The sequence below is a fragment of the Dipodomys merriami genome, unplaced genomic scaffold (assembly GCF_024711535.1).
Source record: "Dipodomys merriami isolate MVZ:Mamm:240054 unplaced genomic scaffold, mDipMer1.0.p SCAF_51, whole genome shotgun sequence".
NCBI lineage: Eukaryota > Metazoa > Chordata > Mammalia > Rodentia > Heteromyidae > Dipodomys > Dipodomys merriami.
In genome coordinates, this window is record NW_027206080.1 from 4219365 (window position 1) to 4244133 (window position 24769).

The 24769-nt window shown below is 54.9% G+C and overlaps 2 protein-coding genes across 2 annotated transcripts in view; one reads left to right on the forward strand and one right to left on the reverse strand.

The window, feature by feature from the left end:
* The first annotated feature begins 8613 nt into the window (after positions 1–8613).
* Positions 8614–15704, forward strand: Agt (angiotensinogen). The gene is made up of 5 exons (XM_069998166.1): positions 8614–8715; positions 10774–11630; positions 12681–12948; positions 14344–14488; positions 15158–15704. Exons 2-5 carry the CDS (start codon positions 10808–10810, stop codon positions 15341–15343), a joined length of 1422 nt encoding a protein of 473 aa, XP_069854267.1. The 5' UTR covers positions 8614–8715; positions 10774–10807; the 3' UTR covers positions 15344–15704.
* Positions 15705–19148: 3444 nt separating this feature from the next.
* The window catches only part of Cog2 (component of oligomeric golgi complex 2), a 33316-nt gene continuing 27695 nt past the window's right edge, over positions 19149–24769 (reverse strand). Inside the window, exons 16-18 of the mRNA XM_069998167.1 lie at positions 23113–23252; positions 21498–21678; positions 19149–19711 (exon numbers count right to left, since the gene is read on the reverse strand). Of these exons, the coding sequence (XP_069854268.1) occupies positions 19610–19711; positions 21498–21678; positions 23113–23252 (423 nt within the window). The 3' untranslated portion in view covers positions 19149–19609. The remainder of the gene's footprint in view (positions 19712–21497; positions 21679–23112; positions 23253–24769) is intronic.

Genomic DNA, 24769 nt, shown 5'->3' on the forward strand with positions numbered 1-24769 from the left:
TCCACAGCGCAACGCCAAGTGTGTGAAGCTCAGTCCCAAGCCCAAGGGCGTTCACAGGCAAACGTGAACATGGGAACCACAGAGGAGACAGCTGTGGGGACCAAGGGCTGGGCAGGGGAGAGGGAGAGCTGGAAAGGTGGACCTTAGGGATTCTAATTAAGCTGATAGAATGTTCTGGAACTGTGCAGATGGTTGCACAATTCTGAGTGTACTGAAAATCACCAGTTGTGTGTTTTAAATAAGTGGATTGCATGCCATGTGAAATATGCCCCAGTAGTGTTACTTTGCAGAAATAAGTGAGTCTGTACTTGATTTTGTTCTCTGCAGCGTTTTGTGACGTTTTATTTCTTAAAAATACTATTTCGGCTTGAATAAAATTAGTGATAACATGTGTTTTCTAAGCATTCTTGGCCCTTAGGCTCAAATACCTTCTATGCAGAAAACCTCTGCATGAGTGGAGTTGTTCTTCCCAGAGATGCAGACTGCTCTGTGTGAATCAAGCAGATAGGCTTTTGCTAAGAGGATTTGGAGAACCTCTCCCTAAATGGACTTAGAGTTAAGGGACCAGATGTATGCCCCCCTATCTTTTGGGGGGCTGTGGCCCACAGCCCAGTAGGAAACTAAAATACTGCTTGGATGGTTGTGTTAGAGGCGGGCATGGTGATGTGTATCTGTAGTCCCAGCTACCTGGGAAGCCAATGTAGGAGGACTGTGAGTCTGAGGCCAGTCTGGGCGACATATGGATGCTGGGGCGGTAGTTCACTGACACAGCACATGTGGTGCTTTGTGAGGGCCTAGGAGTTGCACCAGAACTCGGTTGCAGGGAACAGAGAAGCCACATTTTGAGAGGTCCAATTGGGAATCTTTATTGGAGATTCAGCGACTACAGATGGACTCCTGTCACAAAGACCTGCAGTCCCACAAATATACTTACCACTATTAGAACACGGAGCCATGTCAGGAGTAAAGCAAAGAAAGAGCTGTGAAACAATACCAACAAACCAGATCAACTCCATGGAGAGCTGCAGTGGAATGTCATGGTGACCAGAGGAGAGCCAGGAGACATGAGACATGAGACACCAGACAAGAGTTGAGACACGAGATGAGACACGAGACATGAGGTGAGACATGAGATGAGACACGAGACACGAGATGAGACACGAGACATGAGATGAGACAGGAGACATGAGATGAGACATGAGATGAGACGTGAGATGAGACATGAGATGAGACGTGAGACATGAGATGAGACGTGAGACACGAGATGAGACACGAGATGAGACATGAGATGAGACACGAGACATGAGATGAGACATGAGATGAGACATGAGACATGAGATGAGACGAGACACGAGACACGAGATGAGACACGAGATGAGACACGAGATGAGACACGAGACATGAGATGAGACACGAGACATGAGATGAGACATGAGACACGAGATGAGACATGAGACACGAGATGAGACACGAGATGAGACACGAGACACGAGATGAGACACGAGATGAGACACGAGATGAGACATGAGACACGAGACATGAGATGAGACACGAGACATGAGATGAGACACGAGACACAAGATGAGACACGAGACACGAGATGAGACACGAGACATGAGATGAGACACGAGATGAGACACGAGACATGAGATGAGACATGAGACATGAGATGAGACACGAGATAAGACCTGAGACACGAGATGAGACATGAGATGAGACACGAGATGAGACACGAGACACGAGATGAGACACGAGATGAGACATGAGACACGAGACACGAGACATGAGATGAGACACGAGACATGAGATGAGACACGAGATGAGACACAAGACACGAGATGAGACACGAGATGAGACACGAGATGAGACACGAGATGAGACATGAGACACAAGACACGAGACATGAGATGAGACACAAGATGAGACACGAGATGAGACATGAGACACGAGACACGAGACATGAGATGAGACACGAGATGAGACACGAGACATGAGATGAGACACGATATGAGACATGAGATGAGACATGAGATGAGACACGAGATGATACATGAGATGAGACACGAAATGAGACAGGAGGCCTGAGGCATGGAGTAATGGTGCCTGAGCTGGTCTGGGTCTAATAGGGGACATTAGGGGGCAGGGTCAGAGGAAACTCAAGAGTCTTACGAGTTCAAAGCACAGGACAGGCAGGTGCAGTAACCTATTGTCCAAGTCCCCGCTCCTGCCTCTAGGAATTCAGGCCTCCACCATGAAGACAAGATGGCGCCAGTTCAACTCAACTCCCTATCATCCACCACATGGCCAAGAAGGTGCCATTTAGACCCAGTATCCTTATGTCACTAGGCTCCATAAACTTCAATTGGAGAACAAAATTTGCACCCCTGATATCTCGTGGACTCATGTGTCAGCTCAGGGCTTTGTGCTTCCTGCTGACCCTTGGAATCAGCAGGAGGCTGTGTTTTCTAATCCATACACAGCTCTGAGAACATCCAACTCATAACAGTGCAAGAGCTTAACAATAAACTAACAATCACAATATACTGAAATAAATACTACTTGAAACATGAATTGGGTGTTCCTGGCATTTTCCATTGAATGTTTTCTGTGGGTGATGGTGGTGAATGAAGTGATGGGAAACTAGGCTGCAGATCAGGGGTGGGTGTGCATTGTACTCACAGAGATGTGGGCAGGAGTGCCTGCACGCTGTGTGGATCCTGGGCTGGGGCGGGAGGACTGCAGGATGCAGAGCGGGAGGTGGGGAGTAGACAGGCAGACACCTCTCCTGAGGCCATCAGAGGGGAAGACAGTCCTGTGGTGGGGGCCTGTGGCCCAACCTCTCAGGGCTGAGCTCAGGGAGAGGGTGACAGGTGGTCAGAGGTGCCCAGTAAGGGCCAGCTGGGGCCCAGGACAGAGGCCTCAAGGCTGAAGGCCTCGGGCTGCAGGAACAAGGATCTCACGTCAGCCAAGCTAATAGAAAGACTGTATTCACATCCACGCTAATTTCAAATGCAAACACTAGCGATGACCTGGGTGCTGTGGAGTTTGAGAGCCAGCATCGCCGGGAAGAACAAGCTAGGCACTGGGGAGGGGAGAAAGGAGGAGGAGGAACAACCGCACCCAGTCAGGATGAGCTCCGCCCTGGGAGTCAGTGGTTGGAAAGAGGCCTCCTACGGGAGGGCAGAGCTTACAGAGAGCCCAGCGTGACCCTTGGAAAAGCAGCGAGGCCTAGAGTCACCTGATGGGCCTTGCACCTGGGACCAGAGGAGAAGCTTGCTCAATTGTGCTACTGTTGACAAATTAAATGCTTTGCTGGACCTGGTCTTTCACTGTGCATAGGGATTACACACACACACACACACACACACACACACACACACACACACACACACACACACACATGCACACGACACACATAGTACACACTTGCACACAGCACACACACACACACATGCACATGCACACATGGACACACATATGTTTATAGTCACCTTCCATGTCCAAGAGCTCCACCAGTCATGGACTGAAGTACCTGGAAAGAAGCTGTGCCTGTTTTGAACAGTACAGAAGTACCTGGAAAGAAGCTGTGCCTGTTTTGAACAGTACAGACTTTCCCCGTCATCCTTCCCTAATCAATACAGTGGGACAATTATTTACATTGCGTTTACGTCACATTAGTATGTTAAGTCATCTAGGGGTGATTCGGGCTTGTGGGAAGGGCTGGGTGGTAGAGAGCTTGCCCAACATGTGCAAGGCCCTGGGTTTGACCACATAGTGCAGAGAAGAAAATGTAGGAAGAAGGTGGGTACAGGTGATCTGTGAAGGCTGTGCTATTTCTCTAAGGGGCTCCAGCACCTTCGCCCTCTCTGTGAGGGGCTCCAGCATCTTTGCCATATTTATGAGGGGCTCCAGCACCTTCGCTGTCTCTGTGTGTGGTCTGGGTGGGAGGTACATTCACCATCACCACCTCTCAGCTCCAGAATTCATCTTCCCAAACCAAAACTCTGTGCTTTTAAACCCCGAGTCCCCAGCCCGTCCCCTGACAAGCCCGACCTCCCTTCTATATGCTGGTGAGGGCTGTGGCCCCAGGTGACTCTCTTGCCTGGACACCGTGTGTGCTGGCTCAGCCATGCTCCCGCGCACCAGGACACTTTCCCTCCAGCGTGGACGGTACCATGTATCCATCTGCCTGTTGATGGTTGTTTGTATCACTTCCATCTTTTGCTATTGTGAGAACAAGGATTCAAGTAAATGTGACCTGATGCATGGGCATCGAAGCCAGCACGGCCAGGGTCCTGGGGGCATGGGAGCATCGGGGCCAAGTCCTCCGGGGCCAAGTCAGTCCTTTTCAAAGGCTCTTTGTTTTGCCATGTGAAGTGGGGTGCCTCTGTGGAAATGGAGTGGTTTGGGGTGCAGATGTGTGGAGCACATGGTGAGGTAAGGTCGTCAGCTTTTCAGCCAAAGCTCCACCAAGACAGGACGGGAGGGGAGCCTGCTCCCCACAGCCCCCGATGGGCTCTGGGAGGGGGAAACGCATGGGGTTGGCGGCAGGCGACCTTACCAGGGCTGGGACAGCGGGAGACCCTCCTCGGGAGGGTTGGGTCTCAACGCAGGGGACAGGGGCCAAGACCTCAGACAGCTGCAGTGCCGCAGGGTGGAAAGGTTAGGATGGCCTCCCTCTAAGCGCCACGTGTGATGTCAGGAGGGTGGCTGACGTCAGCACAAGAGATAGGGGCCCTTTGGGAAGTGGGCACAGCTGGTGGTGAAGGGGGGAGAGGGAATGGTGGAGGACCCTGTCTGGTTAGGCAGCTGGGTCATGGGCAGCCTTGAGAGCATCAGGCTGACAGTCAGGACACAGTGAGCAACAGAATAAAAGGATCTCTACCCAACCCAGAACTCCCCGCCCCACCGACCTCGGCCCGGAGGCCACAACCTTCCCCAGAGCCGCCCTTCTGTTTGTCTTGTTTTGTCATTTTTTCCAGACAGGACCTCACTATGTAGCCCAGGCTGGCCTTGAGTTGCTGACCCTCCGGCCTCTGTCTCCGGAGTGCTGAGATTATAGGTGTACTTGCCAGGCCTGGTGTCTGCAGAGAGCTGCCCTCTCCTCTCCAACTTATCTGCAGCAGGAAGACACTAATATTTGTTTTTCCACATTTCTTTTCCATGTTTTCCCGAGAAGAAGGGCTGGGTGTTGAGCAAATACTATTGCCAGAACTCAGTGTGTACAAGAGATAGTGTGTTAGACCCACGGGGCACCCTCGGAGCCGTGGACTTTGCTGGGAGAAGGTGGCAGGCTCTTTCTATCCGGGCAGCCGTGCCTCATCCAAGCCTGCTGAGCCCCAAGCTGGAGCATCCCTGGACTTTCTTAGCTGATGCCAAAGCAAACATGGAGTTTGCACCCATGACACGTTGGTGTGTAGGTACAAAGACATCTGCATGGAGAACCGGGTCTGGAAGAGCATCTGCTGTCTGTGTTCACAAGCCTCACGCTGCAGTGTGGGAAATGGAAAAACAAGAACAAAAACAGCCAGTGACAATCAAAACCCAAACCCAAACTCCCCACAGAACAGAACCAGTAGCAAAGTGGTGACTGACCAGCTGTGCTCAGCCTCACCCAGAGTTCCTAGTTTGGGTTTCCGCCCTTGAATGTGGCGTTGGTGTGCAGAGCTGCCCTCCGTGTCTCTCCTTCTTCCCGAGGTCAGGTGGGGTAGCCCAGGTGCAAAGGCAATTGATCTAAATTTGCCCACAGCAATCCTTTCGCCGAGTGTTTAGTGGGTGATCATGTGCTGCGCAGTCCCAGCGGTTCCACGGTGATGCTTGCTGTGAGCGAGAGCTGTGCGGTCTCTTCACGTAGAGTCCCTGCTTCCATTACGTGATGTCACAGGAAACAGACAATGAATCGATTCAACAGATGCCATCTGCGCCACGGTGTCTGCAAAGCCGGCTTGCAGGATGGGCTGCACCATGGTGTCTGCAAAGCCAGCTTGCAGGATGGCCCGTGGAGGTGTGTGGGGCTGGCACCTCCGCCATGGCTGTTAACCCGCGTAAACGGCACATGAGCTGTCAGCAGGCCTTTCCTGGGGTGCAAGGACCCCGGCTTTTACAGCTCACACACTCCAGTTTCGTGTGCTCACTGCAGCTGTGGTGGCACGACGCTGACCACAGACTACATGTACCAATGAGCGGGCCGCAGGCCAGGAAAAGTTTACTGACAGACAGACAGACAGAGATCCACATTCAGCCGTGTCCAGTCTCGTGCGACCGATGGCTTCCTTGTTCAGGAAATCCCTCGTGTCTCAATTGCTTTGTTCTGGAAGTGTCGCTGACGGTCAGGCTTGACCGTGGACTGCAAGGCAAGGGTGTTCTGGGGGTACACAAGGGATCATCCCTTCCTGGGGTATGCAGGGGATCACCCCCTTCCGGCCCCCAGAACCTGCCAGGGGGTGAGGACCATTTCCCAGCTGGCTGGAAGCAGGCAGCACAATGCCCACGGGTGGGGGTGGGCTGGAGCACATTCTGGAGCGTGAGGAGGAGTTTCGAGGGGAGCAGGGCACTCACTCTGCCACTCACTGTCAGCACGGAACCATCTGAGTCATCTGGATGCAGCACAGAGGTTGGACTTCACTGGGAAAACTTGACACTCCGCATCTCCAAACAAACCCGACAAGACTCACGACACACAAGACGAGGTTCAGGGAGAACCACCACATTTGCAGGGAAGGGCAGGATGGAGGCACCTGGCATTTCCACTCTGAGGATGAGAGCGCAATCTGGTGTTAGAGAAGCGATGGGATTCCCAAGGGAGAAAGGGAGCAGGGGATGAGAGCCAGGAAGGAGGGGAGGGGAGCAGAAGACCAGGAGCGGAGCTCAAGCTGTGGGGGACTGGGGAAGGAGAGATGGAAGCCTGTGATGCAGGGAGAGGCAGCCAGTCCTGGTAAGACTGCTGGCTTCAGCGGTGGGAAGCTGCACAAGCCAGCCCTGGAGCAGTATACACCGAACCCAGTAGGAAAGGCAGTGTGCGCTTGATGCATCTTGGAGAGTTACATCTTGAGAGAGCCTGTTGTTAGGACCGAGTCTGTCCAGGGACGGGGGAAGAAGGGGCAGTTCCAGTGTGGGGATGCACAGGACATTTTGCCAGGTAATTGAGTATAAATTAGTCATAGGAAAGGATTGAAGGACCCCGCAGAGAATGGCAGGGAGTGGGCTTAGGTGAAGGTGGAAAATGATCTCCAAGCAGATGAATGCTGAAAACAGGCCAGGGTAACCATGCTTGCTGGGCAGGCCTGCTCAGCCAGTGCCCGACCACCCAAGTCTTGCCTTCAGCTGGTTATTTTGAAGAGGGAGTCTCACTGATTTTTCTGCCCAGATTGGCTTTGAACTGGGATCCTCCGGACCTCAGCCTCCTGAGTCTTCAGGATGACTGGTGTGAGCCTCTGGTACTTGGCCCGTTCCCTGTTTATACAGCTGTGGCAGGTGGAGGAGTCATCTGCTTCCCATCACTTCTAAAACATAAACCTCTTAAACCCCTGTTCTCTCAGATCACACTCTCCTGCTGCCCAAGGCTGGCTGTGATGGTCGGTGGCTGGTCCCCACCAGGCAATGGTCGTATGGTGTCTGAGAGGACTCACAGATGGAGGTGAGCTCCAGACATGTGGTTGGAAGGAGATCTTGGCCTTACCAGAAAGTCTGCACTGGCTCACCACAGCGTCCTCCACAGCCAGGCCCAGGCAGGTTGTGGCACTGAGGGAAGAGTGGACAAGGGCAGCGTGGAGCGTGCTCATCATGGCTGGTGCCAAGCCTGGGGACTGGGGCAGGAGGCCCCGTGGCTCACTGGGGGAAGGGTGGACAAGGACGGCATGGAGCATGCCCGTCATGACTGGTGACCAGCCTGGGAAAGGAGACCACAGTGGCCACAGTGAAGGGGGGCTGGCGGAGGTTGTGCTGGTGAAACAAGACACCCACCCACCCACCAGAGGGCCGCATTCAGAATCCACCGGGACCAAAGCATTTAACACATAGAACCAGAGTCACCAGGATCCACAGGACCAGTCAGCAGCGCCTCTCCTCATGACCATCCACGGAGAGGGGGACACAGATCACCTCACCTCTGCTCATCACCATCCATAGAACACAGATCACCTCACCTCTCCTCATCACCATCCACAGAACACAGATCACCTCACCTCTCCTCATCACCATCCACAGATAACAGATCACCTCACCTCCCTCATCACCATCCACAGAACACAAATCACTTCACCTCTGCTCATCACCATCCACGGGGACACAGATCACCCCACCTCTTCCTCTGTACCCTGGCAGCCCCTCTCTCAAAAGCTAACCCTGAGCTCTCGCCATCCTGCCTTGAGCCGTGGACTGCCCCTGGTCTGGGGCCTGGCTGGCTGCCCATTCCCCATCCAGCAGGGGAAGCTCGGCCGGCTACTGTTTCAGGAACCCCAGTAAATGAGTAACTGGAGCGGTACCAGCTCATCTTTCCCATGGGCTGTCCACCGCCAGGGTTTCCTGGAAGGGTCAGTGTGAAGGTCACCTGGTCTCCATCTGTCCTGCCAAGTTGGCTGCTTGTGACCCCCAGCCTCCCCCCCAACCAGGCTGTGTACAGAGCGTCCTGGGAACAGCTCCATCTCTCACCCCTCGGGTATAAAGAGGCCCAAGCAGCCTGCCAGGGGCAGTCGCCTCCGCCGGGCAGAGTGGAAGGTAAGCAGAGCCGTTCCCAGAGGGGGCTGCGTGGAGAGCAGGGGCGCGGGGGACAGGGCAGTGTGGAGAGAGCACCCGCAGTTGGATGAGCTGCTGCCGGGTGAGACGGGACTACACACAGAGGGGTGAGAGGAGTTGGGGGGAGGCTGGGACTTCCTTGAGGTGAACTGGGGTTGGGGCTGATCAGGAGAGCAAAGAGCCGCCTCACCTGGATGCAGCCTCGTCTTGTGGCTGCAGCTGGCACCCTTGGGGCAGCATCTACCTGTGGGTCAGCCAAGTGGAGGCTGGACCCTCGCACCTGCCCACCCTGATGGTGGGTACCCTAGCCCCATTTAGAGCTGTGGAGGCACGCAGGCCCCTCTGCACAGGAGGGTCAGGAGGAGGCACGGGGTCTGTCGGCTCCATTTCCATACCATGTGGCTCTTCATGAGAACAGCGAACTGAGCCAGATGCATGGATAGCAGGGAGAGGTGGTGGCAGGTCACAGGTCAAAGGTCCTTTGGCAGTAAGTGACCAGAGCAGAAAAGAGCTCACCCTGCGCTTCAGCACCACACGCTGTGCACACCAGCAGCCGAATGCCTGGTGCACACCCAGCGACCCCCGCCCCCCGCCCCAGCCCCAGCCCCCAGGCTGGGCATGGGAGGCTGGCAGCCTGGTCAAGAGGAGGTTTTCTTGGCTCTTGTTCCTGGAGGTTCCAGGTCATGCTCAGATTAGGGGGCCAGTGCTTTGGCTCCTGATGGGGGTGTCAGATGGGAGCAAGGGGAAGCGTGGCAGAGCACGCTGTCCACTGTGCAGCCAGGGATGAGGAGGAAGAGAGTAGGGTCCCACAATCTCCTCAGGACCTGTGTCCTGTGACCCCGGAGCCTCCTCTCAGTCCTACCACCCCAAGGGGCCACAGCAGCCCTGTGGCTTCACCAGGGCCAGGTTTCCAGTACACACACCTTTGGGCTTATCCATCCAGCACAGGACAAGATGGCAGACAAGCGTGTGGGTTAAGGCAGGGACATGTAGGTGTTGGGGTGACCTTGAGGAAACGCTGTGGAGCCAGCAGTGGCCGATGACACATGAAGAGGGGACAGGAAGGCTAATGAGCACTGTGCCAAGATAGACCATGTCGTCAGACAATCAATAGGACAAAGGCCACCCACCTGGTTGAGAGGTGTGAGACAGAGCATGTTCATGCAGCCAGATCTGGAACTTCCTTCCAGGGCCCCAGCCTGTGTGCTGGGAGGCAGGAGTTGAGCTGAGGTTCAGACATGGAGGGCCTTGGGCTTGTCTGTCCACTCCATCCATGGTGCAGCAGCCATTGAAAATAACCTGTTGTCAGCTTAGGTGAGGGAAAGGAGGCATGGCTGCATGCCGACTCCCAGGTCACCCACCAGGGCTGAGTATTGTGGCAGCATCTACAAAGCCCTGCTCTTCGGAATGGGGCAAAGACAGCCAAGCATCACAGGGAGATTTACTCTGCCTGAGTCTCCATGAAGAACACCACATCCCGGGCTGTCAAGGTGTCGTCCCAGCCCAGCCCCCATGGCCAAGGTCAAGGTTAAGGCCAGGGTCAGGGCACATGGATGCATCCTCTCACTGGCCATCCTCTTTTTGTCTGTGTCCCCCAGGACCCTAGCCTCTTTCTCCCTGGGCTCCTTAGCCAGCTGCGGGCATTCCTCTGTGTCCCTGGTCTTATAGGAAGCCTAGCTGGTTTGCTATAGGGACCCATTGTACTTTAATCCTTTCTCTAAAGATTCATCCCCAAAGATGGTCACATCCTGAGGCTCAGGGGTAAGTGTGACCACATAGGCTTCACACCAGGAGTAAGTGTGACCACACAGGCTTCAGGCCGGGGGTGAGCATGACCACACAGGCTTCAGGGCACTTGGACTGTAACTGCCCATGTTGCACCTGGCTTCCAGATGCTCCCCAAGGAGCTCTGAGCCCAGTGCTCCTTGCATTGGAGACAGGGCCGTTCCTGGGCTTCCAGGAGGCTGAGGGGGCAGGTCAGGCTGGAGGTCACCTGATGATTATTACATAACTGTCACTGTTCACGAAATTTCATTCCAGGGCACCAAGAAGTGAGCCAAGCCCCTGATCGGAGATGGCACCCGCCACTGGAGGTCTGAAGGCCATCACCCTGCTCCTCCTTGCCTGGACCGGCCTGGTGGCTGGGGACCGGATTTACGTGCACCCCTTCCACTTCCTCTTCTACAGCAAGAGCAGCTGCGACCAGCTGAAGTCCAGTGCAGAGACGGCCGCAGAGCCCACCTTCACACCTGTGCCGATCCAGGCCAAGACCCCTCCCCTAAATGAGGCACACCTGCGTGACCAGCTGCTGCTGGCCGCTGGGAAGCTGGAGGCCGAGGAGAAGCTTCGGGCTGCGGAGGTCGGGATGATGGCCAACTTCATGGGCTTCCGCATGTACAAGATGCTGAGCGAGGTGGGAGGCACCTCCCATGGGGCTGTCCTGTCCCCGACGGCTCTCTTCGGCACCCTGGCCTCTTTCTACCTAGGCTCCACTGACCCCACGGCCAGCCAGCTGCAGGCCTTCCTGGGCGTCCCCGACAAGGACCAGGACTGCACCTCCCGGCTGGACGGGCACAAGGTCCTCTCCGCCCTGCAGGCCATCCAAGGCCTGCTGGTGGCCCAGGGTGAGGCCGGTGGCCAGGCACACCTGTTGCTGTCCACTGTGGTGGGCCTGTTTATGGCCCCCGGGCTGCAGCTGAAGCAGCCATTCGTGAAGGGTCTGGCTCCTTTTGCCCCTGTGGTACTCCCGCGCTCCCTGGACTTGTCCAGCCCACATGTGGCAGCTGAGAAGATCCGTCAGTTCATGCAAGCCGTGACGGGGTGGAAGATGAACGGGCTCCCAGCAGGGGTCAGTGCAGACAGCACAATGCTGTTCAACACCTATGTCCACTTCCAAGGTGAGCCGTGCCCTCTGGTCAGTCCTGGCCCCAGCTTGCACAGAAGGAGGCATCTGTCTCCTGGGTTTCAAGGTGGCCTGGGGAGGAGTCTGTCTGAGCCTGGGGCTGGGCTGGGCCTGGGGCTGGACCTGGGGCCAGGGCTGGGCAGCCATGCCAGGACCTGGAGTCTTCCCTCTTGGAGGAGGGTCCTCTGCCCACCCACTGCCCTGCTGTGTGCATCCCGGGCACTGCCTTCATTGGACCCTCTGATCCATGGAGATAGGGGAGTGAGCATGGAGCAAGTGGCTGGTGTGGTCTTACCTCTTCTACCTCAGTTTCCACCCAGAGGGACCTCACTCCTTTCTGCCATTCATCTGTCCACCTGTGAGCGTAGCCAATGGAGCAGAGGGGAGCTTTAGGTCCTCTTAGCAATGGCGTCCTTTTAAATGACCCAGGACAGTTGAGTGTGTGTCAGTGGCCGAGGCCAGAGGCAACGGTCCCAGGATGCCCTACGCCCAGAACTCAACGTCCCCTAACTCTGGTGGCCCTCACAGGTCCTATGACATCATGGGGGAATTGCTCAACTGACAGGGCTGTGGGCTGACATCAGGAGGGTGGCAGGCTCGGGGCTAGCTGCCTGCTTCTGGTCCCAAAAGCCTTCTGAGGGCCAGCGGCACCGCAGAGGGGCAGCTTGGCGGGCAGCAGTGTGCTGGGGGCATCCGTGTGCTGCTGGCAGCTGGGCGCCAGGTATGGTTTAAAAGCTATCGGTGAGGGAGTCAAACCAGCATGGCCCAGTAGCTTATTTAAAGGAGAGATAAACACTAGGAAAGGCGGCGACAGCAAAGGCCTGTGGAGAACGTGGGGTTGACAGAGCTCCACGCCGCCCAGGGCCGAGGGCAGCCGGTCTCACATGTGAGACTTGTAGGGCACTCAGTCAGGTCTTCAGGAGGAAGGTCTGTGAACACTGGGGGGGTCTGTGTGATGTGGGGGGCTGGGGAATAGGCCCTCGGCACTGGCCTGTCCCCAGCCGCTGCCTGCCGGGCACTGACTGCGGGTCTCTGTCTCCGTCAGGGAGGCTGAAGGGGTTCTCCCTGCTGGCCGAGCCCCAGGAGTTCTGGGTGGACAACAGCACACGGGTGTCAGTCCGCATGCTGTCCGGCTCTGGCACCTTCCAGCACTGGCATGACCCCCAGAACAACCTCTCCATGACGAGTGTGCCCCTGGGTGAGAATGCATCCCTGCTGCTCCTCAAGCCCGGCTGCGCCTCCGAGCTGGACAGGGTGCAGGCCCTTGCCTTCCACCAGGACCTCTTCATCTGGATGAAGAATGCGTCTCCCAGGTAGGCACCTGAGAGGGGGTGGAGGGGGCCTTCACCCAGGGTCGAGAGGGCAAGATGGCATCAGGCTGGCCAGGACTGGGTGGCCCATGGACACCCAGCCTTCCACGGAGCTGGGTCTCATGGGGGAAGCTGCAGGTGGGGCACACAAACCCCCCTCCGAGAGCCCTCTGATGCACACCGCACACCCAGGGCATCTTGGTCCTGGGGGAATCGGACTCTTCTGAGTCCTGGGGGCTTTTAATTGGAAACTGACTGATGTCTGGGGCCGGGGCAGACAGCGGGGCTTGCTTCTAGCTGTGACAGAAGCAAAGCTACTTCCTCCATACACACTGACCTGGGTTGGGCAGCAGTCCAGACGATCAGCTCAGAAAGCTCCCTCTGGATGACACAAAGGGACATGGGCATGCCCTCATATTGACTCTGGCTTTTCAAAGTGTGTGTGCATGTGTGCACGTGTGTGTGAATAATCACAAACATAGAGTTTGCCATCTTAATTACTTTTTCCTTGTGATGCTGGGGTGGAACCCAGCACCCATGTGCTGGCCACATCCACCGGGGGCCCCCCTCCCACTCCTGTTTTGGGGTGAGTGTGCAGAGGCCCTGCCATCACTGTACGCTGCAGCCATCACCACCCATCTCCAGAACATTCCCTTCCTGCAGAGCTGGGGCGGCCCCCTGGTAGCTCTGACATCCAGCCCCCAGACAGAAAGCAGCCTCAGAGGCTTAGGTTCACCTGGTGGTCCACACACCCTTTTGCTGTTCCCTCGGCTGAACCACACTCTCCCTGGTCACCATTTGTCTCCTGTGATCCCGTGGTGCCTCCCAGCTAGTGTGACCAGGGTGGCCATGGACATGGCTTAGAGTCTCTCTGAGGCTGGTGGTGTCCGGGACCCCCGTACAGCTCTGGGTGAGGGTATGGACTGGCTGGTGTCCAGCACCACCTCCCCTGCAGTGCAGCCCAGCCAGAGGCCCACAGCAGCTGGTGCCACACGGGCTGTTCTAGATAGCACTACTGCTTCTAGCCTCCACTGCAGCCAGACCCCTGGCTCCCAGCCCTCAGCCCCCCAGCCCCTCAGTCTTCCCAGCCCCCCAGCCGCCCAGTCCCCCAGTCCTCCCCAGCCCCCCAGCCTCACAGCCCCTCCCTCAGTCCTCCCAGCCTCCTAGCTGGGGACAAAGGCAAACTGCTGGCATAATCACCAAGGTCTGCACCTTTGGTCTTCATGTCCACCAAAACACTAACAAGCCGAAGGTGTCATTGCTTTGCTGCAGGGCAGATGCCCTGGCTGAGTGAGGCCTGGGGCAGCCCCATCTGGGGGACAGGAGTGGGGAGGACAGTACAGGCCTGCTTATGGGGTCCTTGCCATGTGCTGAGACCCCCAACTGTTCTGTTCCCAGGACCCTCCACCTGACCCTGCCCCAGCTGGAGCTGCGAGGAGCCTACGATCTGCAGGCCCTGCTGGCTCAGGCCAAGCTGCCCACCCTGCTGGGCGCCCAGGCGGCCTTGGGCAGGATCAGTGACAGCAGTGTCAGAGTGGGAGAGGTTGGTGCTCACTCCGGGTAGATCCACAGGGAAGGGACGGTGAACACTGGGAGGATGTGGGTGGCTCCCACAGGGCCGGAGGGAGAGAGCAGGGATGTGGGAGCCAGTGTTTTCTGCAGGGTCAGTGAGGGACAGTGAGGGGCAGTGAAGGACAGTGAGGGTCAGTAAAGGTCATTGAGGGCCAGCGAGAGACAGCAAGGGACAACAGCTTCTAGCAGCTCTGCTCTGCCCCTTTGTGCATCAGGCTTTGTGTCTGGTGCTGCCTGGCCTGGCCTAGCGCTGGGTCTTCCCTACACGCACAGGGCTGGAACCAGGAGGGGAGGGGTCCTTCTCCTGACAGCACCGCTGTTGGTGAGGTACACTGTCCTAGCTCAGGGACAGAGAACCTGGAGGCACACCCGATGCCACTCCAGACACTGCTAGTGCTAGGGTGAGGTGTGGGTCTGCTGTGTTAATGCTGCAACTCCTGGTAGGCCAGTGGGAGCCCTGCCGGGACGGCACCGATGCAGGTGGAGAGGGTGTGGGGTGAGTTGGGTGGGCGCTGGCGTGGGCCTGGGTGCTGGTCTTCGGCTTGTGCAGTGCGCCTCCCTGGGGACAGCACAGGTGTGGATGCACAGGCATCCTGCCCCTCCTCGTGCCCTGCAGAGAGACCTACATCCCATTTTGCAGGTTCTGAACAGTGTTCTCTTCGAGCTCAAAGCTGATGAGGGAGAGCAGCCCACCGAGTCTGCCCCGCAGTCGGAAATGACGGAGGCCCTGGAGGTGACCCTAAACAGCCCGTTCCTGTTCGCTATCCACGAGCGAGATTCTGGGGCGCTGCACTTCCTGGGCCGCGTGGACAACCCCCAAGCATAGCCTAAGATCTGGCAGCAAGGGGGGCGGGGCGCACATCGAGGGCTTGGGCCGGGCTGTGGAGACTGGGGCCAGCAATGTAAAGCAACGGGGTAGGCAGCCATGGTTACCACCAGCATCCTCCTGGCCTCCTGACCAGCGCTGGCTGGCGAATGGCCGTCTCTCCTTGGTGACCAGTGGGAGAGGGAGCGGCAGGAGGCATTGGTTTGCTTGGAGTGGGGTGGGAGCTGGGAGCTGGCACTTGCACAAGCCTGCTGCTCTGCAAGGTGTGAACAGACCGACTTGTTTGTGGAGCCAGGAGGCATTCCCTTTTTAACCAAGAGCAGACATGAGGTTTTAAAATTAAAATACATGTTGTTCCCTTGCCTTGGCTCTGAGTACTTCGCCAGAGTGTGAGACTGTGCCCTTCGTGTGGTCCCACATCTCCCTCGGGTCTCTTTCACACAATGCCCCTCACTTTTGAAAAATGGTTACAAAAGCACCAGGGTCTAAATTTACGCTCGACTGTGATATTGTGGCTGGTTATCCTTTGTGTTCTTAACAAATGCCTTGCAAAAGGAAGCCAGAAATGGCTAAGCAATGGAACAGACATGCGCAGTTGAGCTGCCAGATGGTACAAAGCGTCCTGAGGTTCTTGGTGGAAAACCCAGCCAAGCTGGTCAGTGTGGGTGTGCTGCCCTTTCGGATGCTTCCACCGTGTGTGGGAGAGGTGGGGGTGGTGGGGGGGGGGCTGGGCCAGGTCTCTGGGCTTAGACCCACAGCTTCCAGGTTTGGAGCTGGGGCACCGGCAGGCCAAGTGCTGGATAGGTGCTGGTTACTCACATACACAAACAAGACAGCATGGTTCTGCCACAGCATTTGCTTAAAATGGAGCAAAGCCGTTTCATGAAATGGAGCCACTCTGGGAAAGGTGCAGCCTGAAAACTGTATAATGCAGAGCCATTCTCGCAGGATGCCACCTGCTGCCCTCACAGGCCACCCTGAGTACTCCACAGCGGCTACTAGCTAGGGCGTCTGCTCTGGCCTCCCTCCCGGACCCCTCCATGGCCACCTTGCCGCCCAGTGTACTCAGACCACCAACAGAGCACCCCATGGCCCCTCCCAGGCTTCTCACCCGGTTCTGGAGTGTCCACATCTTCACAGGCCACCTTGCACGCTGGTCTCAACACTTCAGGAGCAGATAGATCTAAGTGCTGCTGCTGCCTGCTTTGGTGAGCACTGCTGAGCAGGGGCTGGTGGGAGGGGCCAGGGAAGTGCTAGGGGCTCTGCTGGCTGCCCCTGGGACAGGGCTGGCACCATCCATGCTGGCCAGCAGGGGTGACAGGGCCCTCTGGTCCCAGCAGGTTTCTTTCTCCCTGCCAGCTTGCACCTGGGCTCACCATAGCTGGCTGTCCAGACCCGGGCCTCCCCAGTGGGCAAAGGAGCCCTCCAATGGACTCGCTCGCAGAAACGCTGCTCCCAACCCACAGCACACCACAGCCAGGCTCTGCTTTGTGTCATGGCTGCTGTGAACCAGGAGTCCTGCTGCCCACCAAGTGTGCCATCGGCTGGACTGGCTGGGACCCAGCGCCACGCTGCTTGGGGTCCTGCAGCTCCCCAGCTTGGCACCTGCCAAGTCTCTTGGGATAGCTGAAGCACCAGGACCAGAATGTGCCCGATCCTCCACTCAAGTGAGGCTCGGGACCCAGGCAGGCTAGGCTCCCAGGAGCTCCCAGGCCAGTGTCTGCACAGAAAGGCTGAGGCCTGGGAGAACATGCTAACACTGGGGACTTGCTTTATTAAAAGGAGCTCAAAGCCAGCCCTGGCAGGGGCTACAGCCACAGGCAGTCACGATCCATGTTAGTCTATGTCACCAACTAGAAGCACAGTTCCTTTCCTTTTGGTCATGGGTCTTGAACTCTGGATGTAGGTGCTGTCCCTCAGCTCTTCAGCTCAAGGTAAGCGCTTTACCACTTGAGCTACAGTACCACTTCGGTTTTCTGGTGGTTAATTGGAGACAAGAGTCTCACGGACTGACTTTCTTGCCGGGCTTTGAACCGTGATCCTCAGATCTCAGCCTCCTGAGTAGCTGGGATTGGAGCTCACCTCATCTCAGCCTCTAAGTGTGGATGAAGGGCACGGCCACCTCATGTGCCTCAGCCGTGGCTGGATTCCTGCAACCACCGTGTGTATGTGTGTGTGTGTGGAGATTCTGGGGGTCCTTACCAGCCACAGCATGCACCTTCCAACAGCTGGCAAACACCAGGGGAGTGTTGTGCACAAGTAGCAGAAGCACTGCCAACCAGGAGCTCACCAGAGCTGCAGGTGGCAGACCTCCAGAGCTGACAGATGATGGAAAGGACCCTGTGTTCCACACTGCCCCAGAGCTGTCAGATGATGGAGAGGACCCCGTGTTCCACACTGCCCCAGAGCTCTCAGATAGAGGGGACCCTGCATTCCACACTGCCCCAGAGCTGTCAGATGATGGAGAGGACCCCGTGTTCCACACTGCCCCAGAGCTGTCAGATGATGGAAGAGACCCTGTGTTCCACACTGCCCCCAGAGCTGTCAGATGGAGAGGACCCCGCATCCCACACTGCCCCAGAGCTGTGAGATGGAGGACCCCACATTCCACACTGCCCCAGAGCTGTCAGATGGAGGGGTCCCTGTGTTCCACACTGCCCCAGAGCTGTCAGATGATGGAGAGGACCCCGTGTTCCACACTGCCCCAGAGCTGTCAGATGATGGAGAGGACCCCGTGTTCCACACTGCCCCAGAGCTGTCAGATGGAGGGGACCCTGCATTCCACACTGCCCCAGAGCTGTCAGATGGAGAGGGCCCCGCATCCCACACTGCCCCAGAGCTGTGAGATGGAGGACCCCACATTCCACACTGCCCCAGAGCTGTCAGATGGAGGGGTCCCTGCGTTCCACACTGTCCCCAGAGCTGTCAGATGATGAAGAGGACCCTGCATCCCACACTGCCCCAGAGCTATCAGATGGAGGGGACCCTATGTTCCACACTACCCCCAGAGCTGTCAGATGATGGAAGAGACCCTGTATTCCACACTGCCCCCAGAGCTGTCAGATGACGGAGAGGACCCTGTGCTCCACACTGCCCATAGGGACCTGAGAGCCATCTCCACTGGATTTGGCCCCTAGGACCACAGCAACTTGTAAGGCGACCAGGGAAATGGGCTTGGGTACTCCGCCACAGACCCAGGAGAGGCCAGCTTGATCCCTGATGACCATCTTCCTGCAAGGAAGTGAGAACTTTCTGGTGTCTGTGTTCTGAAGTTGAAAAGTATAGTTTTACAGCAGGAAAGCACTTCATCTCTATCACTTTACTCAAAAAAGTGATACTCATGAGTGACACAAATTCAGAGAGTGGTTCTGAAACTTGTTGGCAGGCCAAGAAGCAAGTGGCCGCATGGTGGGTTCCCATGAGAGGCAAGCCTGAAGGTGACCCTTGAGTCGGGGCCAGGCCTGGGGCAGAGGGGTCCGCGTTGTGGACCGCTGACTTGTCTGTGCTGGGAGCTGGGGAAGACTGGCAGGCAGCAGACTGGTTTAAACTCACTAGTGACTCAGCGACTTCCTTTGTTCCTTCTGTAGAATGGACAATGCTGAGTCGGGGGCTGTGAATTGCCCCCTCCCCTACTCTGAAGCCAGTGAGGAGGCAGAGCCGCTGGGTGCAGGGGAGCCAAGCAGCCACCCGGAGGCCCTCACAGCTCTGCTTTCCTCCTGGGGCTCTGGAAGGCGCCTCGGTCGCTGCTCATACAGAACTCCCACTGTCACCGAGGGGCACTGGCATGAGAGACACACCCGTGCTGTATGCACAGAAGGCACACATCTCTTTTATTTAGGAAATGCAGCTGCCTGCTGGGCTGACTCCCAGGGACGCACAGGGTCTGAAGTGCCACTCCTCTGCACTGACTGAGACAGGACGTGAGAAGGGGCACAGCGACCTTTTGGATGCAGGGGTAACACTGCTCCTTACACTGTGGCTGTGTGCCACATCCCGCGGGCACCTCTCCGCCACCAGCACTTTCTTGTACTTGGATCACATTTATTTAATCCTACTGCAGAAATCAGCTCTTCCACACTGAGATTTACAATAAAAATAAAATAATTTGTCTGTAAACTATAGTAAAAAGTTTTAAATGTCTTAAAAACTACCTTCCATACAATGGAAAAAGGCTTCTGGCTCTTTCTAGGTGAAAGAAGACCCCCCTGGTGCTGGGAGGGCCTTGGGCGGCGGTGGTGGGAGGACGCTCTCCCGACGCTCCAGGCGCTAAGGCTGTTCTCCAGCTGCCTGGTCCTTGGCAGCCAGGACGAGCTCTGCGAGGGCCGGGAAGCTCTCAATGTCACCAGTTTGCAGGCCCAGCTTTTGTATCTGCAAAAGCCAGGAGAATAAATGATGTTACTACAATAAAGCCAAAATGCAAATAAAGACCCTTATTACAAACAACAGAAGGATCTTCCTACCCTCTATCAAATCAGACAGAGTTCTTTTTGTCAAACTTTATACACCCTAAGAAATCAGTATAATTTATCCATCAAATAAGACTCTTGACAAGCTCCCCTCTGTGGACTTAAAATGCTAGAAAATCCGTCTTGAAAGAAATCTCAATGACCCATTGTGTCAGCTCTGGCCTGTGCTCTCATTTTCTCGGCTCATTACCAGCCATCTTTGGTTGGACCTGATGGGCTTTAGCAGGCCGACACAGTGTTGTGGGCGACACTGGCAACCAGCACCTGGCACCCAGTGCCCTACTTGTTTAAATACAGCACACGTGCTGCTGCTCCAGCCCAAGGTCAGCCTGGCTGCAGAACAAATGTTCCTACTTAAAGACTTGCTCTTCACTTATGAAATAAAGGAACATGGAAACAGATGTCTGAAGGTTATATGTCTAGATTCACCCACAGCAGAGGGTTGAGAATTCCAGAGATGACCCTGACAGGTAAAAGCCAGACCTCAGAAGCTAGAACCGTATCAGTGATTTTACCACACTGTTCTTTTTCTCTGCCAAAGGGTTTCCTCGAACATTTAACTGCTGCCTGGAAACCTGGCAGTCTCCCTCAGCTGGACGTTTCAGGACATGAACTCCTGGTGTATGGAGCTGCACACTGAATATGCCACATGCCCTAACTCTGAAGTCTGTTACAGAAACGCTGAAGGCTCAGAAGGGAAGTGAAGCAGCCCTGCACACCCCACCCTCCTGCTACATATGGGGAAGGCCTCATTTCCTATTCCCCCGAGCCAAACCAGGATGGAGGCCTGCTGTCACCTCTGCAGTGGGGGAGCCAAGCTGCCTCCAGCACAGGACTAACCTGCCGGATGCTGAAGGGTACTCTTGGCATTCATTATGCTCGTGTCCTTCCTCCTGACCTCTAATCCTTGGTCCTCGGGGTGATCTGGGCCCTACTTGCTTCCTATAATACTTGATAAGTAGCTGCTGACAGATGGCAGCATTATCTTGTGGCTCAAAGGAGCCATCTTGTGGCTGAGGTTTCAGGCCTCTGCCAGTACCTGTTCTCCAAGGCTCTCCATGTCCAGTACCTGCTCTCCCAGTCCCTCCACATCCAGTACCTGCTCTCCCAATCCCTCCACGTCCACTACTTGCTCTCCCAGTTCCTCCACGTCCACTATCTGTTCTTCCAGTCCCTCCACATCCAGTACCTGCTCTCCCAGGCCTCCATATCCAGTACCTGCTCTCCCAGGCCTCCATATCCAGTACCTGCTCTCCCAGGCCTCCCATATCCAGTACCTGCTCTCCCAGGCCTCCACATCCAGTACCTGCTCTCCCAGGCCTCCACATCCAGTACCTGCTCTCCCAGGCCTCCATATCCAGTACCTGCTCTCCCAGGCCTCCATATCCAGTACCTGCTCTCCCAGGCCTCCACATCCAGTACCTGCTCTCCCAGTCCCTCCATGTCCAGTACCTGCTCTCCCAGGCCTCCCATATCCAGTACCTGCTCTCCCAGGCCTCCACATCCAGTACCTGCTCTCCCAGTCCCTCCATGTCCAGTACCTGCTCTCCCAGGCCTCCCATATCCAGTACCTGCTCTCCTAGGCCTCCACATCCAGTACCTGCTCTCCCAGGCCTCCACATCCAGTACCTGCTCTCCCAGGCCTCCACATCCAGTACCTGCTCTCCCAGGCCTCCCATATCCAGTACCTGCTCTCCCAGTCCCTCCACGTCCAGAGCCAGCTGCAGCCGGATCTTGTCGTCATCACTCATACCACCACTGAGGCCCGCAGGGCTGGTGGCAGCGGATCTCCGAGCTTGTTTCAGCCTCTTCAGGCTCTCCTCCATCTTCTTTACGGAGTTGAGTACATCTGACACGGTCTCAAAATACCTCGGCACAAACAGTTAATAATGAAAAAGGCATTCATAACAGCAAACGGCAACCACCTTTGCAAACCAGAAAGTGGCTCTTAAGACAGGGAACCCTTCTGAGGAACAGTCACCATGGTAACTTGTTAATGCTTAAGACTCCCAAGCAAGGCATCCCACAGGCAATTCAGACACAGGTGTCCTGATTTTTAAAGCTGTAGCTGATTCCATGAATAACCGATGGGCCAGCGTGTCCTTCACCACAGAATGAACCATGTCCACTCTAGGTCACTTTTGAAACCATAAAAATATCTCAGAACTTGGGGGCTAGGAAGGTGGCTCAATGGTAGAGCACTTGCCTTGCAGACATGAGGCCCTGGGTTTGATTCCTCAGCACCACATAAGCAGAAAAAGCTGGAAGTGGCACTGTGGCTCAAGTGATAGAGCACTAGCCTTGAGCTGAAGAGCTGAGGGACAGCACCCAGGCCCAGAGTTCATGCCCCACGACCGTCCAAAAGGATAAAAAAAAAATGTATATATATATGCATGTATATATATACATATATATGCATGTATATATATACATATATATGTATGTATATATATATACATACATACACACACACATACATCTCTCTCTCTCTCTCTATATATATATATATCTCAGAACTTAAGTAAAACCCACTGCCTTCCATAATGATCTATTTTGAAGTTACTAAATGAATTGTGTTGTCTGCAAGCTAGTCATCTGGCATTTGTCACATGCATTTGCCCAGAAAATAGTATTTATTCTCATGTTCTCAACAAATCAGTGGTACAGTGGTCACATATGAGACAGAATCACCTTTTCTTTCTGAGGGGCCAGGAGGCCACTGGGCCTCACAAATGCCAGGTGCCCTCTACCACCACGCCACCCAAGCCCTGAGTTAGAAAACTTTTTGGTGTAACTCAATGCCAACATTTGGGGAAAAGCAGATTAAGCAGACATGAAGAGATGAGGGCCAGGGGTCAAGTGATTTTCCTCTACTCCACACAGGGGCTCCAATCGAAGCCCCCTGTGTCATCTGATGAACAGGACCACCCTGGCTAGCAGTACTGAAGAAGGACTGGGAGGGGTGGTAGAGGAGAAAGTGAACTCTGGCAACTGGTCTGCAATCTAGGTGGAGTTAGGCAGCCTGGAGTTATGAGAGGGGTGAGGGGACGGAGTGACCCCACGCCACTTATTCATGTGGTCGTGTTTCTCACTAGTGTGCATATGTGCCAGTGTGGTGGTTTCTCACTACCGTGCACATGTGCACAGTGTGCTGGTGTTTCTCACTACCGTGTACACATGCCATTGTGTGGTGTTGCTCATTACTGTGTACTCGTGCAGTGTGGTGGTTTCTCACTACTGTGCACACGCACCACCCTGCATGTCTGGGGACCCTGTGCAGACAGGTGCATGTGAGCGGCTTACTTGTGAGTGCTCTCGCAGAGAGCCTGCCGTAACCACTGCTGCATCACTGTGGGGTGGAGCCTGTCCTTGTGTGTGCTCTGAAGCTGGTGAAGAGGCCTCAGTGCGCTGTCCACGTAAGAAGAGGCTGCAGTTGGAACCTCCTAAAATGGTGATGGCAGGGATTGAAGATGCATAGAAGAAAGCTGCCAAACATCAAGCCCAAGAGGACCCCACTGACACTGTAGTTCTGAGACACAGCACTCCTTCCTCTCAGAAGGCCACCAGGTCTGCAGAACATCTGGGGCATGGCAGGCTGGACGTAGGAGCTCCTCAGTCAACTTTGGCTCAGCTACCTAGCTGCTGCATGCGCCACGCACCATAGGCGCCTAGCCTCACCTTAGGGTCTGGTTCCGGGGGCGGGGAAGAGGGGGGCTGAGCAATGAACATGCACTTCCAAAAAGCTTCTGCCAGGTGATGTCAATGCAGCTGGTCATAAATCAGCATTTGAGAGGCAGGGACAGGGCTTCAGTTACTTCATTTGAAAATATAGAGCACCACTTCTCAGAAGTAGGTGTGAGTATACAACACAGTCTGAGTCCAACACAAACTCTCAATATATCCTCTATTCTAACAGCCAATGAACAGAAGGGGGAAAAGCAAAATCCAGTAGCTGGCACACAATGGTCTCCCCCCGCCCCCTACCTCCCAGTTCCAAGTAGGAACTTCTAAGTTGATCACAAAGAACCAATGGGAAGAGACTTTAGAAGTGGTAACCTGACTGTCCATGTACACTGTAACATGAAAAGGGAGAAAGAGTGGAGATTATAGCCACTGTCAGTTCAGCCACAAGGACTCACCTACTGTACCCACTAAGTGTAAGACAGAAGAGCAATGCAGACAGAAGTTTGGTCCCAGACCTCACGGATAAGCAAAAGTTGGTGGTATGCCATTTTCAATAGATCCTGACAATTTTTGGTAGGAAACTATTACACATTAAACTAAATCTTGAGTCTAACTCCAAGTGGGAAAATAATACTAGAGGGAGAATTATGTGAGCTCTAGTAAGTATGAAATGAGAATGAATGCATGATAATGAGTGTTCAATTGGGAAAACCAAACACTGGTAAAACTGAATTAGCTATGTCACCATTCCATGAAAGGAGCCCCAGGGAACCGCCCATGAACAGTACTCATAAGCGACACCTCCCAATCAGTTTGGGGATGGAAGTCGACTGATACATGCTAGGCAAGCACTTTCATGGAACTCTACCCCAACACTCTCAACAGTTTTTAACATAAATCTTGCTCAATAAAAAGACAGGACCAACCAAGTAATTCCAACAACCATACTAAGGGAAGAAGATAAGTATACAATATGAGCATACAATATAAAGATAAGAAAATTTTTAAAATAGGAATTGGAAACACTGTTAAAATGCCTTCTGTTAGTGAGTATGATGGCCCACACCTGTAATCCTGATATTTGGGAAACCAAGGCAGGAGGACTGGGAGTTGGAGGCCAGCCTAAGCTACGTAGTAAGAGACTCCTGGCTAAAAATAAAATAAAATATGGTAAGATACAAAAGTAAGACATTTTCTCAGAAAAGATGCTTTCGCGTAAGGTACTTTTTCAGAAAAAAAGCATGGTGCCTCAGGCTGAAATGAAGTCCACATTTTT